The following is a 15,406-nucleotide window of genomic DNA, read 5'->3' as shown; positions in this document are numbered from 1 at the left end:
ACATTTGGATCCACAACTGGTCATGGAGATGGTTCGGGAGCAGGCAGCGTTTTATTCTGTTGTGCACAGGATCATCATGAGTTAGGGGCCGACTGGATGGCAGCTAACAACAACAACAATTTTTTCCCCATAATATTGAGTTTCACTGTTCAAAAACAAAAAGTCTTTCTATTTACCAAGATCATCTTTTATCTAACTTTGATCTAACATGCTTCTTGTTAATTTATATTTTTAAACGATCTTTTATTATATTATTTTTTTCTCCTTGTTTTGTATGTAGTAAGACTTTTTTTTTCCTTTATTTTAATTTTGTAATAAGACTTATTACTGCTTCACTGTGTTTTTAATAATTTCCAGTTGGTTTTCCTTGTGGGTTACCAATCATCTTAACTGCAAATAATCATAATTTTGTCTCATTTTTTCAAGTCTTTTTTATTCTCCTTTAATTTGCTGGCTAGTACTTCCAGAACAATGTTAAATAATGTTGAGAACAATGTCTAATTCTTTATTTTAATTGGAATTATTTTTATGTTTCATCTAATGTTCTGGATTTTGACTTAGAGTAGATCTAGGTTTTTATTTCATATAATGTTAAAAAACCAAAAAACCCACTGCCATCGAGTTGTTTCTGACTCATAGTGACCCTACAGGACAGGGTAGAACTGCCCCCATAGGGCTTCCAAGGCTATAATCTTTGTGTAGTCAGACTGCCACATCTTTATCCCGAGGAGCAGCTAGTGGGTTCAAACAGCAGACCTTTGGGTTAGCAGCTGAGAACTTAACCATTGTGCCACCAGGGCACCTCGTATAATGTTAGGAAAGTATTAATCTGTTATCTTATTAAAGATATAGAGCACTCAGTTGTGATGTTTCTTTAAGTAAATATTTAAAAAATAATAATGTATTTAGAGCTGCCTTTAATTCTGAGCAGTTCTGGTAGCTTGTTAGAAATTAAAGAATTACAGGCAGCACTCCAGACTTACTACATCAGAATCTGCGCTTTAACAAGATCCTCAAAGTTTCAGAAGTACTGCTCTAGATGATCTTGAAAGTTTTTTCCATCTCCAAGTTTGTGGGCCAGTGATTTAAGGACCGGGCAGTATGGCTGTTTTTAGCATCGATTATCATATGCAGGGAAAAAAATGCTAATATATCAAGCATTATTTTAATATAAATCACTGTAATGTAGATTTATTAATCTCACCAAATAATAGACGATTATAAAATCAGCAAGTTATAAATATGGAAACACTAAGAATAACAAAGATTTCTTATTTTTGGACAATTGACTATTCTGATGTTTCAGGGAACAATTTAACATTTGAAGTTAACTGCTGTAACTACAGAGCGTGTGAGCACTTGACTTGCTTCATTGGAAATGTTTAATTATATTTGTCTCTGGAGTTTGTTTCTCTCAAAATTAAGCAAAAGGCCCTCTTATAGAACTTTTTTTTTTTTTAATATGGTGGTAACATATCGTTCACTGTCAAATCACCAGCACCTGGCACATTGTTGTTGTGTGCCATCGAGTCGATTCTGATTCATAGCGACCCCATAAGTCAGAGTAGAACTGCCCCATAGGATTTCCTGGGCTGCAGTCTTTACGGGAGCAGATCGCCAGGTCTTTTCTGCCGCAGAGCTACTGGTGGCTTCAAACCTCCGAACTTTCAATTAGCAGCCGAGCACCTAACCGTTGTACCACCAGGGCTCCTGGCACATTGTAGGTATTCATAAATACTTATTGAATGAGTGAATATGAGTTTGTTTTTAGAGATTTTACTACCGTTTTCAAATGAGTAGGAGACCTATCAAAACCAAACCAGAGCTGTTGCCATCGAGTCAATTCTGACTTGTAGTAACCCTATCGGATGGCGTAGAACTGCCCCATTTGGTTTCCAAGCAGCACCTGGTGAATTCGAACTGCCAACCTTTTGGTTAGCAGTCGTAGCTCTTAACCACTTACGCTACCAGGGTTTCCAGGAGACCTATAAAGATCTGAAAACTTGAGTTGATAGACAAATTGAGCATCTCCTCATATTAATTAATTGCTGCATTAATCTTCCCTATGTAACTGATTGTCATTCTGTTTGAAAATTTAATTGTTAAAGGTTTCATTTAAACAGAAGAATATATAAAACGTTTATACAGTTTAAAGCAAACACATATAACCCTTGTTAAGAAATAAAACACTACCATTTGAAATGCTCCGTGTGTTTGTCCTCGAATTGCATGCTTCTTTATCCACAGAGATAGCCATTTTCTTTGCATTTAGTTTTATTTTAAATTCCCTGAATGTATCATTAAACAGTACATTGTTCAAGTTTGAAAAGCTGACCAGCAAGCATAAATCTAACCATGTAAACAAAGGGTAATATTGTGAATATTAGATCAAATCTCACTGGAGAAGGTAGGTTGAATGAAGTATGTGGGTTATATATAGGTGGTTTCAGCTTTTCTGTGAGTTCACAAGAACTGTTTGTGGGGAAGTCAGTGGATAAGGTTTTGAGTGAGTTTTGGGAAACAAGCATCTGTTTCCCATAGTCGAGCATCTGACAGTAGTGTAATGTGGATCAGGTACTAACTAGGTGCTTAGGCAGTATTGTCAGAGGGCGTGGGCTGCTCTGTACTTTGTTCTTCCTAATCACTGTGTCCTACTTTCAGCTCTTATAAGTAAGTCAAAGGAGACTACTCTGTAGCTGTGAAATAGTACCCTATGCTGATTCAGGCAGGAGAGCGTGAGGACAGAGCAGAAACTTTTTATCAGTAGGTATTCTCTCTTCAGGTTAAAAAGATGGTAGTGGCCTGGATGAGGGGAAAAAAAAATGAACAAGAATGTGCAAGGCCTATATGGAAAAGAAAATGTAAACTTCACCAAGGTGCAGAAATGAAGATATGAATAAATAGAAAAATGTCCGTCTGGAGTAGGAAGACAATATTATGAATAAATTGTTCCTCAATAAATCTTGTCCAGGATTTTTGCTCACGTGTTGCCTAATCATTGGAAACGTCTTAAACCAACTTATACAGTTGCTTTATTTATTCCGGAGTACTTATCCCCATGGAAACCCTGGTGGTGTAGTGGCTGCTAATCAAAAGGTCAGTAGTTTGAATCTACCAGGCGCTCCTTAGAAACCCTATGGGGCAGTTCTACTGTGCTGTAGGGTCGCTGTGAGTCTGAATCTACTCAACTTCATGGCAACAGGTTTTTTTTGTTGTTGTTGTTTATGTATGTTTTATATATAACTATGTATTTACTTATTTACCTTTCTTCCCCTTTTGGAATGTAAATTTATGACAGTATGTATATGAGGGTATGTTTTGTTCCTTGCTGTATCCCAGTACCTTGAACTGTGCTTAGCACATAGAATGAAATCAATGACTGGTGAATGAGTGAATGAATAAATAAAACTCTCCATTCTCTCAAAATTCTCAGGACTTATTGTCTGTTCTATAGTTTTTTGGTCATTTGTTCAGTTTAGCATCTTATAATACTTTCTGTTATTTTCTTTTGGTTCAGTGTCTAATTGTTTCATTCCTATAAGACATTCTTCTCTGTGTTCCTTGATGGCAGAAGTGGGATAAATACTTCCTTTGTATACCTCTCAGTGCAAGGCAAATGGATGTAGGGACTTCTTGAATTGAATACATTTATCCATTCATAATGACTTAAATTGCTAAAATCCAGTTTGCCCTCAACAGCAGGAATTCTTTTATTGAATAAAACAGTATAATTCTGTATGAAATAGGTATTTATTTATTTTATAGGGTGGCAACTTTTTGGATCTGTTTGTTGACATCATGATAAATTTTGGTAATTGGACATTGAAACATTTGCAATTATAATTTTGGGTTTCTGTATATGATTTGGATCCCTGGTAGTACAGTTGTTAAGAGTCCAGTTACTAACCAAAAGGTCAGCAGTTCAAATCCACCAGCTGCCCTGAAAACCCTATGGAGCAGTTCTGTTCTGTCCTATAGGGTTGCTATGAGTTGAAATTGACTTGCCGGCAACGGGTTTGGTTTGGGTTTTGGTACAGGATTTGAATAAAAGTATCACAATTTCAATGAGATGTGGATTTCTTTCCTTGAAAATTTTATTTTTCCAGATCTCTTGTCATACTATAGTTAGTTGGAACTTAGTTTTAAAAGGAAATATTAATTCTAAATAAATACTACTTTACAGTTTAATCTTTTGTTTATATATAAAATATGCAAATGTTTTTATACACACTTTGTTATAATTTCTCATGCCAGCGTATTACTTAACAGTTTGTGTAACTGTTCCCCTCTTGTTGTACCTTTACATTGCCACTTTTTTTTTTAAACATTGCTGATATTCTATAAATCTCTTTATACAGCTAGGTTGTGTATATCATTTCATGGAGATAAATCCCCAAGTGTGTACTTAATGGTTTCAAAAGTAAATATTTTAATAGTTATTATAATACCATAAATGTTCAAAAGGAGGAATTTTAAAATATAATTAAAAATTTTGTTGATTCTTTTCTAGTCCATATGGGGAATAACTTATTTATATATATGTTTTTTTTTTTTTTTTTTTCGCTTTATTTCAGGCCAGTCTTTCCATATGGGGATGGGGAAGCCTTGGCATTGTCCTTTTCCTAGTAACCTTTGGACCTTTTGTAATATTTTATTTGGCATTTTATATCCTCTGCTTTGTGGGTGGGTAAGTATACTCAATGATAATTTCACAATTCATATGTCATGTTCTCTTGTTCAAAATTGAAACAAATGACCATGAGAAATGGGAGTATGATTTATTTGTGAATGGTACTTTATACAAATTGTTTGACCAAAATTAAAAAAGTAAAATTAAGGTACCTATGGAAATAAAAACAATGATGGTTATTATTAATACCAGAAATATTGATGATAATCTTGAAAAATAAAATTTCAGTTTTCTGAAGATGTAAATTTTTTTTGTGATAATATAAAAAGTTTTTAAGATTTTTAAAGTACATAAGTTAAAATTGAGATGCCACATCAAGTTTTACATAGAAGAAGGTATTGTCTCATTGATTAGACTTCAGGCAGTAATGTTAATTATATCTCTGAATGAATACTGTGATTTTAGTCTAGAAAATTCATATAAACACCAGGTTTTGTGGTTTTCTCTTCGGGGTTATTTGGTTTACAATGTTATGCTTTTGCTTGCATTGATAAACCTTTTCACAAAGGAGTTTGTTTAGTTTAACTTCCTTTGCAGAGCATTTTCTATCAGACATGAATAATATGTAAGAAAATGTGTAGGCAAGAGAGGTGCTTATATTTAAAGTCTAACCAAGATAGCTTAGCCAAAATGAGTATTTTGTTGTCAGGATGTATTTATATCTGTGATTCATTTATCTATTTATTTATGGGATGAACACTTAAGAAATTTTGTTCTTTTAACCTTTTGAGACCTCAGATATTTGCAGGAGTTAATGAACTTATAGGTTTAGAGGACTTAGCTGAATTGAATAGCATATTTATACTGCCCTGAAAAACTGGGTAAGACAATAAAAGGGTGGCTTCTGAAGATATCTGCCACCTATCATCTCTTTCAGGGCACGGGTGTATGTGTAGCCATTTTATGGGGAGCACACTCGTTGATTGCTGGACAAGTGAGAGTTACTTAAATTGGGCAGTGACCTCCAAGACTCTTCATAAAACTGTACTTTATGTTACACTTTGTATTTTTGTTACAGTTACTCACATATGATACTGCATACTAAAACAGTTAAGAAATAAACCGTAGGAGTCAGATGCATGGAGTTCGGAATATCTTTAATGATGGTAAAGATGACCGAAGACCTTATCATAGATCTGCAACATAATGGCTCTCTAATTATAATCCTCAGTTGCAGATTTTAAGGCCAAACAGCCCAGAGCTGCATTGCGGCACTCTCCCCCACAGAGTCAAGGCTTTTTAAAGGGACTGTAAACGAGATTATTTGTCCCAAAGAGATGCTTTTCTGAAAGGGAGAGTTTTCTTCTAATTTCACTAATTAAACAAGTCCTTGGCAAGAGTGAAGGAAGAATTTCAGAATATTTCCCAATACTTCAAAAGGAGGAACTTCCAGCTTTATGGGCCAAGGTAAAAGCCCTAGGATCCCTCAGTGAAGGATCATTTCTACTAAACTATTCCTTGTAAAATTTGGGAAAGGGAGAAAAGAAGGCTGATCAGTCCATTATTCATTTCAAGGTCACAGGAACCTTTGTGCTCCCTTTTTTGAATCTGCTAATTTATCATAGAACAATTGTAAAAAATCTTTTGGAGACTTGTAAAGTTCTGTAAAAAATTTTAGGTACAGTGGGATATTGGAGGGTGTGGAAAAGGGCACCAAATACCTCTTCAGGTAATCTTAAGAATCACATAGTAGGATTTGAAATTCCAAGGTCATGATAAATCATAAATTGATCTGATGTTCTGTTCCATGCTGTGTTGATCTCAGTGAAACCCACTGCCTCAATAAGGGGTCTTCTGCTTACATACTAGCATCCCCCCATTATCTTCTCATGCGAATTAGTTACTTAGCATTCTCATGTTATTCAGTTATGCTCAAGGGGTGCCGTAATTTCCTGAGCCAGATCTTTCTTATTTTAGTTATAATTACAGAGAATGATTGTCCCCTCTTTTAATATAGTTTAGTGCATTGTGAATTTAAAGAAGAAAAATAGATTTTAAGTATCAACTTTAAATAAAATAAGTTTAACTCATAATTTTTTTAAAAGAATCATTTTTAGTTTCAGTGTATAAGTTTTTGAAAATGCACTTTGCCTTTTTCTTAAAATGCAAGTGTGAGAGGAATTAATGCATTTTCCTGTGGAAACCAACTTTTTTTCCCCTCATAAATCTGTCAAGTTCTGCAGTTTACCCGTATACCATGCTGATAATGTTTATATTTTGTGTATAGTCAAAGTTAATATCTTATAATATAAAGAAAAACTTTTGGAAAGAAAACCACTCTTAAGAGATTTTTGTTTTGCATTGGGTTTTCTTTGGTTGTTATTTTGGGATATCATCAGTGCCATATTATGGGTTATTTCATGACATTCTAATATATGTTGTATCATGTAGCTATTTGTAGCATCTATTTCTATTTAAACCTGAAGGCTGAAACTATTAATTAGGTTCTTTGTAATATTAGACTGTTCCTTAGAGTACTGTCAGTAAAGGTTAATGTTTTTATCAGTCAGTTCCATGATGATGTCCTTACAAATACAATGTTAACTTAATGTAAGCATTTTCTGTGTGTACATATAAATGTCAAGTCAAGCTAAAATATAGGCCAATTTGATTCTTAGTAATGATATCAAATATAACATAAATGGGTGAAATTGAAGCCACCTTTACAAAAAAAAAAAAGAAAAACCAGAATCCATATGAACTGATTTGACTTTATCTGTGTTCCCCACCCCACTTCTGCTATTGTGGTACCTATATTGAAGAACAGCGAAATAGCAGGCAGCCAGAAAAAAGCAGAGGACATTGAGAATCTTCTTTTCAGTAGTTAAGAGTGCCCATATTTAATTTTTCCCTATTTTTTTCTTGTCCCTAGCCTTTGAATTTGTAAGATTACTGTACGATTAAAATTTAATTTTCTTCTTGTATGCACTTCTAGTGCTTTAGGTTTATTGGTAAATTTTGAATATAGAAAATATTGATAACATTTAGTCAATACTTTTCAGTAAAGTAGTTCTAAACTGGTGTTTATCTTACCTTGGTCCTATAATTGTTTTAAAAAAATAACCGTTTTGGGGTATATGTACATTTCTTATTTCAGCCTTATTTAAAGAAAGAATAAATTTGATCTTTTTTTTTTCTGTATGGCCTTTGCTTATTCTATATTAATAGTGGCAAGTTATATTTATTAATGTCTTAAATAGTTAACAGAGCTATAGAAGCCTATCATTTAGCTGTAATTTAGATCCCACTTGTCTTTATCCTTGGTTATTATTTAGTCTGCTTATTTAATGAAGGCTGATTTTCCTGAAGTTTGAAAATGTTGCCTGAGCTTCATTATGATATATATTTGATCAAAACTTTGAAACACATTATTGTATAAATTCACAAAATGTTTATAGTTGTGTTAAACTTCAGAACAAAACCTGTCAGTTCTTTGCCATATATCATATGCTGACTCTTCAGTAAATGATAAAACCATCTATTAAATCTGAAAAATATACTTGGTGATAGATGTGTTAAATTATAGTAATTTTTCTTTTAAATCTATAATTAATTTTTTTCTAGAGGTTTTGTGGTTATTCTCCTGTTTGGAAAAACAAATTCAGAGAAGTACCTAGAGCAGTGTGAACACTCATTTCTTCCTCCAACATCAACTGGGGTTCCTAAGGTAAAGAGTGTGTGAGAATGTGAAACCTCACAGTCCAGTTCTTTGCAATGATAGTAATATGATCATTTATATATGGCTTGGCAGATTTTTTTATAATTCACTAATACTGTAAATTTGTGGTAGACTATCTGATCACTCTTACAAAATGCATTAGAAAAGGTAACCTGAAAATTCTGTGTGTTAGATACAGAAAGTAAGAGTGCAAATTTGGGGAAAAGATAGAAACTGATTAGTTCAATTTGGGAACTTTTCTTGCTGCCTTAACATGGAAATTCCAATCAGCATGTATTTTATTTGTAGGAATGTCAGTTAATATATAATTGGCCCTTTTCCTTTAACTACTTTGAAAAGTATAGCTTGTAATTAAGTTATGCAACATCTATAAATTGAATAGTTCAGGCACAATTTTTATCATCTCAAGTGGTGCTGTTTTTCTATTTTTTTCAATATCATTACTCTGTAAATAAAATTAGAGTTGAGGATTATAGGTAGACTTCAGATTTTATATGCCTTCAGTTCTTGTTATGGAGGTGGGGTGGATTCATCTTGTATGACAAGAGACAGCTGGCCTACAGTTAATACCATAACTTTACAGTTATTGTCTTGTCCATTATGGGCTAAAAAAAAGAGATCCATAGAAAAGTAATACATGGTATTATTTTACATTACTGAAATAAAAGAATTTCACGCTATTCTGCTGACTTTCATAAGTATGCTGTTGTTTTTCTAATATTATAACTTTTTTACAATCTCTGAAAAAATTTTCGCTCTTTAGAACTCCAATTAATATGTATTTTTTCCTTTGTTCACAAGTGTTTTTGAGAAAACAAGCCTTTTCTTTTTTTGAACCATTTCTTAGCAGCCCATAGTTTTCATTTATTTGAGTGGTACATACAAAGGATGGGAAACATTTTAAGAATTAAGATACTAAACAATAATGAATCATAGTTAAGACTATTTAAGTCTTTATAATCTGTTTTTTAGTAGATGGTACAAAAAACAGTGATTTAGATTTGGTATTTCTTAAATTTCTTAAATTTAAGAATCTAAATTTAAGAAACTAAATCTGTGCTAATTTATTTGTCCTAATATATCTTAAATTTATCTGTCCTAATTTATATATATCCTAATTTATCTGTCCTACGGCAGTGGGTTTTGTTGGTTTGGGTATTTCTTAAATATGATTTATAAGAATATTTTATGAAAAAATTACTGGTTGTAATGTTATAACTTTAACTATATATTATTTATATATATCCATATGTGCTTTGATTGTATTTTGAATTGAAGAGTCTCCCACTACCTTTCACCTAGTCCCAGGCCTCTGATTTTTATAAAGACTAAGGAAAAATAAATTTTTAGTTGCCAAAAATCATCCCTAAATAAAATCAATTAAAATATATTCACTTGGCAGTTAGTAGTACCCTTTTGGGCTCTGGAGTGTGTGGGAGGAGAAGAGGAATGTTTAGTAAAGACAAGTATTATTAATTTGACTCACTTAAACACCAACTTAAGGTTGTAAAGTTTCATTGAGACAGAGCAATGATACGTTTGTACATTTTCAGTTTTCTTACATTCTAAATAATGTTTGCTGATTTTATTCGATTTTCAAGAGTAAGAGTAGTTTTTTTTTTATCTGCGGGGTATCTAGCTTTGCTGACTGAGAAATAGTGTTTGGTTGTACTAGAGTCTCAAGAAATAAGACTTATTATTGACTTGAGAATAATAACGGGGATGTTACAATGAGCATTCGATTAGTAGTAGAGAGATTTTAAATGAAGAAATTACACTGTAAAATGTTATGGTTTCCTTTAAGTGCTTAGAAGAAATGAAACGGGAAGCCAGGACTATTAAGATTGATAGAAGATTGACAGGTGCCAACATAATTGATGAACCTCTCCAGCAAGTGAGTTTCAGTATGTGGTATTTGAATTCCATATGTGCTAGATGTATTTCTTTCAAAAATACTAAGAAACACTTTTTTTGCTATTTCTGGAGTATGCCGGAATTTCATTATAATGTTATCTTTGGATTCTGTATTTAAAGATGATGCCTTATTTATGAACTCATTTATAATGAGGTGATTTATATAATATTAAATCTTTTGATTGAATTTATATTTAGCAAAACATAGTTTTTTATTTACTGGTATTTAATGTTTCTAGTCAATTTATAGTTAAAGCTTTAGTCTTTACCTATTGAACAGGCTTAGTGGTTTGGTAAATCAGACTTGTTTTTTCCTACTAGTTTTATTACTTTTTTTAATTTGGAAGTACCTGGTTTCATCCAAAATATTTAGAAGCTAAAATTAGGTAAGAAAATGATTCCCCCTCCCCAAATAATTTTCATTGCTGTTTTATTATATGATTCACTATAAATAATATTTAAGTTCTGACATTTATTTTATAGATGATTCTGCATGTATAGGTGTTTATCTGATTTGCAAAAATCTTATCATTGGGTTGTATTATTTACTGTTTATTCACTACCGAATACTTTTGGCAGTGTCAAAGGTATCAGTAGAATTTAGTGAACTCCACAGACATTTTTACAATTAGAGTGTAATGGATCTGATGACATAATCTTGGAAAAACTGTTTCTTTTTTAGAATTTGAGTCCTTTAGCATTATTTTGCATCTCATTCCATCATATCGAGTAGGACTTTTTACTGTATTGTAGCATTGAATATTTATTTTTTCTATAGGCTCTGTCTTTACCTGAATTTGGGTGGGGCTTGGCAATAGATAACACCTTAATTTTTTTAAAAAATTTGAGCATGGATAAATTGGGGTACCAAATTAATTAAAAAATTTTGAAATGGCTTTTAGCATGTTGTTGCTTTTGCGCTTAAGGCAGTTATTTACCACCACAATTTAGTATGTAGAGAATGATATAAATTGACAGATAATCCACTTAGTTTTTAGTTTGCCACTGTTACTTTTTAAATCCTAAAAAGTTGTATTTTTTCTCCAATATTTTTGTTTTAGGTTATCCAGTTTTCCTTGAGGGATTATGTCCAGTATTGGTATTATACATTAAGCGATGATGAATCTTTTCTTCTTGAAATTAGGCAGACTCTTCAAAATGCACTCATTCAGTTTGCTACTAGGTAAGGTTACTGCATTGTACTTATGCAGAAAAATTTAGATATGTGGTTCGTACCAACAGGGAAAATAACTTTTAAATGGGAGGGGGGAATTGTTTACTAAAAGGTGAGTAGAATAGTAGATTATTATTGTGGGATAATCCCCAGCTTACAGAACCAGAGCTCTTAAAATCTTTCAGATTTTTACAGAATGTTTATCTTGATTAAGCCCTGCTGTCTCAGTCTGCATGCCAGTTTGCCCCTCTGGGTCGAATTACTTGACTTTTCAAAGTATCTTTCCCCACTTATTGGTAATACTTTTTTTTTCCCCTTCTCCTCGGATACTCTATTTTATTCATGTGCTGTGCAAATTAGTTTTAGTATAACTGTTTTTCCCCACTGTAGTTTCAAAATACTGATTGCTCTCTCACCTTTGGCACATGGCTAATGAAAGTTCAATGGAGAATATTCAGTTTGTTTATTTTTTGTTTCAGAAGATAAGTATATTTTGATGAGTTTGTTTTAAGAATTTTTTTCTCTTTTGAGATACAATAATATTTTCATATCACAAAATCTACTGTGTACTGCTTTCCATATGATAAAATATTTTGGCATATATCTTTGTACTTAAATTAGTTGATTTTATATATATATATATATATATATATATTTGGCCATCTTATGTTGAAATCAACTGGACAGCAATTTTTTTTTTTTAGTGTCTATTTAACTTTTTATTTATTTAACTTAGGTTGACTTGCATTTTTATTTTTGAAAGCCTTCTGTTTTATTCATTAGCAATATTATATGAAAGAAAAAAGTTGTTCTCCAGTAATTACTTTTTTAAAGAAAAGATTTTAAGTTTGATGAGCTTGTAAACTTTTTTTTTTTTTTTTTGGTGAGGGGAGTTAAAAGAATATGCTACCCAACACACACAAAGATTTTCATACTAGCCTATAACATTAAGGCAGGAAGTTGGCTGACAAGGCCATGAGGACCATGTCACACCTGAAGGTGTTGGTCTTTAGCCAACTCCTCCCCTTCTCCACTTAGGTTCTTGAAAACCAAGTCTTATATTTCTTAGTGTCTTAGAGAACAGAGATCTGCCCTAGGGCCGATGCCATGTTTTTTGTTCTGTGAACATAGATATTTTGAACCTCATGCTACCTTGTCAGTACCCTTTCTCTGCAACTCAGTTAATCCTAAATCTTAGATTAGAGGGGGATTAATAGTTCCTCAACCTCAGGTCACTGGGGAGCCCTGCAAAAAGTCTTGAACAGTAACCTTAGTTTTGGAGATAAATTTGAGCTCCTCTTTCTTATGATTAACAGCAAGTATTTGCAAAGTAAAGAAAAACAACAAACCCACTGCCATCGAGTCGATTCCAACTCATAGCGACCTGATAGGACAGAGTAGAACTGCCCCATAGAGTTTCCAAGGAGTGCCTGGTGGATCTGAACTGCTGACCTTTTGGTTAGCAGCCGTAGCACTTAACCACTGCACCACTAGGGCTTCCATTTGCAAGGTAGCCAGCTAGAATTACTGATACAGACTCACTGTGGAACACAGAAAATATAATTGGTTATAATCAAAGAAAGTCAGAAATTGGATTGTATCTCTTTTATTACATATGCAACATTATTGAGCGTTAGCTATTCTTTTAGATAACTCTTCTCAACATTCGGTCACTCACAGCTTTCTATAGCAATACTAATTTTTTCTTTTAAAAGGGTGGGATTAAGAAGAGTTCAATACCCTCATGTCTGACTGCTAAGAGTATATTAAAGTATAAAATAACAAATTTTAAAACTGGAAAGAACTTACGACTAGTAAATGGAAGACTAGAGTTTCCATCCTGGCTCCACAACTTAGCTGTGGGGCCTTGAACCTTGTTTTTTCTCATATGTAAAATAGGGCTGATGATACCTGCCATTCTCAGTGTTCCTCACAGAGTTATTGTCAGAATCAATTCATCTATCCTGTACCTACTTTGTGCCAGCTCGGTGCTAGGGAAAGAGCAGCAAATAAAGTCTCCGCGCAGTAGAGTAAAATGAAAATACTGGTGACGGTGTTTTCAAAGTTGTGAAGGAATTTAGAAATTTAAGTTTTTATGCCACCCAACACCCGTGATTTCACAGATGAGGAAGCTAAGGTTCAGAAAAGTTAAGTGATTAGTCCAAGATTGTCCAGTGAGTTAGGGGCAGAGTTGGAATTATAATCAAATTGTTCTTACAATCTGGTGCCCGTTTCCCATTCCCCCTCAGATACATTATGATTAGACTGTTTACCTTAGTATCCCCACCCTTCTTTCCCTTTATTGCAATGCTTTCCCTATTTTTGGGCCCCTAACTACCTTTTCTTTTCGCTACATGTTTTTTTTTCTTTTTCCCATTGTAACATTTTGATCTATCAAGCTACATATTTAGGTGATTACGAGAAAACCCAAGTTTCTTCTACCTTGGGCTGACCAGAGTTCAAATCTTTGCTTTACTATTGACCATAAAATTTTGGGCAATTTAATCAGCTTCTCTTTGTCTTAGTTTCCTCATCTGTAAAAGCCTGTAAAATAGTTTAGAGGCTGCTTCGAGATTTAAAAAATGGCATCAAGTAAAGCTGCTAGCATATAGGAAGGCTCAATAATTGTTTCTTTGTGCCTTCTCTATGAATGACTTTTTAATTTTTTTCATACCTTGGCTTTTTCTATTACTACTAAAACATGCATCTTAATAGCCTCTCCACGACTATTTCCAGTGACATTATCCAGGAAATTAGGTCTGTTTATGGTCATTCACACACTTCTTTAATCCTTGTTTCGTGCTGAACTCATTCCTTGTTATGTGCTGACTGCTGTACACTGTGAAGCATATGAAAGGAGCATAAGTTATCATCCCTACCCTTCAATTTGCAACCTCGTATGCTGTTCTTAACCAGGAATCCACAGAACCCTGAAAATGTGTGCAAACTGTTTTTATTTTTTCTATTGAGCAGTTCCATGGATTTCATTTTTAAAATGGGCCTATGAACCAAGAAAAGCTTTAGTATCACCAAATTCTAGTGCTTGTATTTATTCATCAACTTGGAGAAACAATAAAGGAATGTCAGCGTAAAACAAAGTACTAAATTTTGAGGCATAGTTGAAAGAAAACATACTTAGAGTCTGAAGTCCTGGATATGAGCTTTAGCTCTATTACTTATTAAACTCAGTGGCCTTGAATAGTTAAGACAAATGCTTTGAGTGTGGGGATAATAACCCATATCTCCTTATCAGATTGTTGTAAGGTTAAATGACACCACATGTGAGAGAGCACATGGTAATGGTAACACCTTATGTCAGCTTTAGTACCTGTTTGTTATTACAGTAGCAGTTTGAGGAAGACAGCCTCTCAGGGCACCCTTGAGTTCTCCTTGTCTGTGGAACCTGGGCCTGAATTAGGCTGGAGCTCTATGGAATAATCCATGATAATCCTTGTAATTTCTTCCCCCTTTAAATGAGGTATTAGGATGTAGAACAGAAAGCTCTAGGATAGGTGTTAGAAGATCTTTGTTATAATTCTGTCTCTACCAGTAAGTTACAGTGTATTTGAAAGAAAATTTCTTAACATCGCTAAAACAGTAATACAAAAAAAAAAAAAAATACTTGTACCTAATTCAGTGTTGTGAGGGGCAGATGAGATGACGTGCATGAAATACTTTGTACAGTATTCATCAACCAATTAATGACATTTTGGGTGAATTACTTGACCTACTGTGCCTCAATCTCTGCATCATTAAAATGGTGTAATTATCCCATAGCAAAAATCTCAGACCAGACCCACTGCTGTTGAGTTGATTCCAGCTCATAGCAACCCTATAGGACAAGGTAGAATTGCCCTGTAGGATTTCCAAGGCTGTAAATCTTTACAGAAGCAGACTGCCACATCTTTCTCCCATGGGGTGGCTGGTGGGTTTGAACTGCTGACCTTTT

At 33.5% G+C, this 15,406-nt stretch overlaps 1 protein-coding gene across 4 annotated transcripts in view; it reads left to right on the top strand.

Moving 5' to 3' along the window:
- SNX13 (sorting nexin 13) overlaps positions 1 to 15,406 on the top strand; it is a 158,772-nt gene that overhangs the window by 42,293 nt on the left and 101,073 nt on the right. For all 4 annotated transcript variants that reach the window (XM_023544375.2, XM_064290034.1, XM_010587227.3 and 1 more), the window contains exons 2-5: positions 4,575 to 4,687; positions 8,255 to 8,357; positions 10,174 to 10,263; positions 11,345 to 11,466. In XM_023544375.2, the coding sequence (XP_023400143.1) occupies positions 4,575 to 4,687; positions 8,255 to 8,357; positions 10,174 to 10,263; positions 11,345 to 11,466 (428 nt within the window). The remainder of the gene's footprint in view (positions 1 to 4,574; positions 4,688 to 8,254; positions 8,358 to 10,173; positions 10,264 to 11,344; positions 11,467 to 15,406) is intronic.

This window comes from Loxodonta africana, chromosome 8 (genome assembly GCF_030014295.1).
Source record: "Loxodonta africana isolate mLoxAfr1 chromosome 8, mLoxAfr1.hap2, whole genome shotgun sequence".
In the NCBI taxonomy this organism is placed as follows: domain Eukaryota; kingdom Metazoa; phylum Chordata; class Mammalia; order Proboscidea; family Elephantidae; genus Loxodonta; species Loxodonta africana.
Note: the sequence above shows the minus strand (reverse complement) of the source record. Positions and strands in the feature narration are given on the sequence as shown.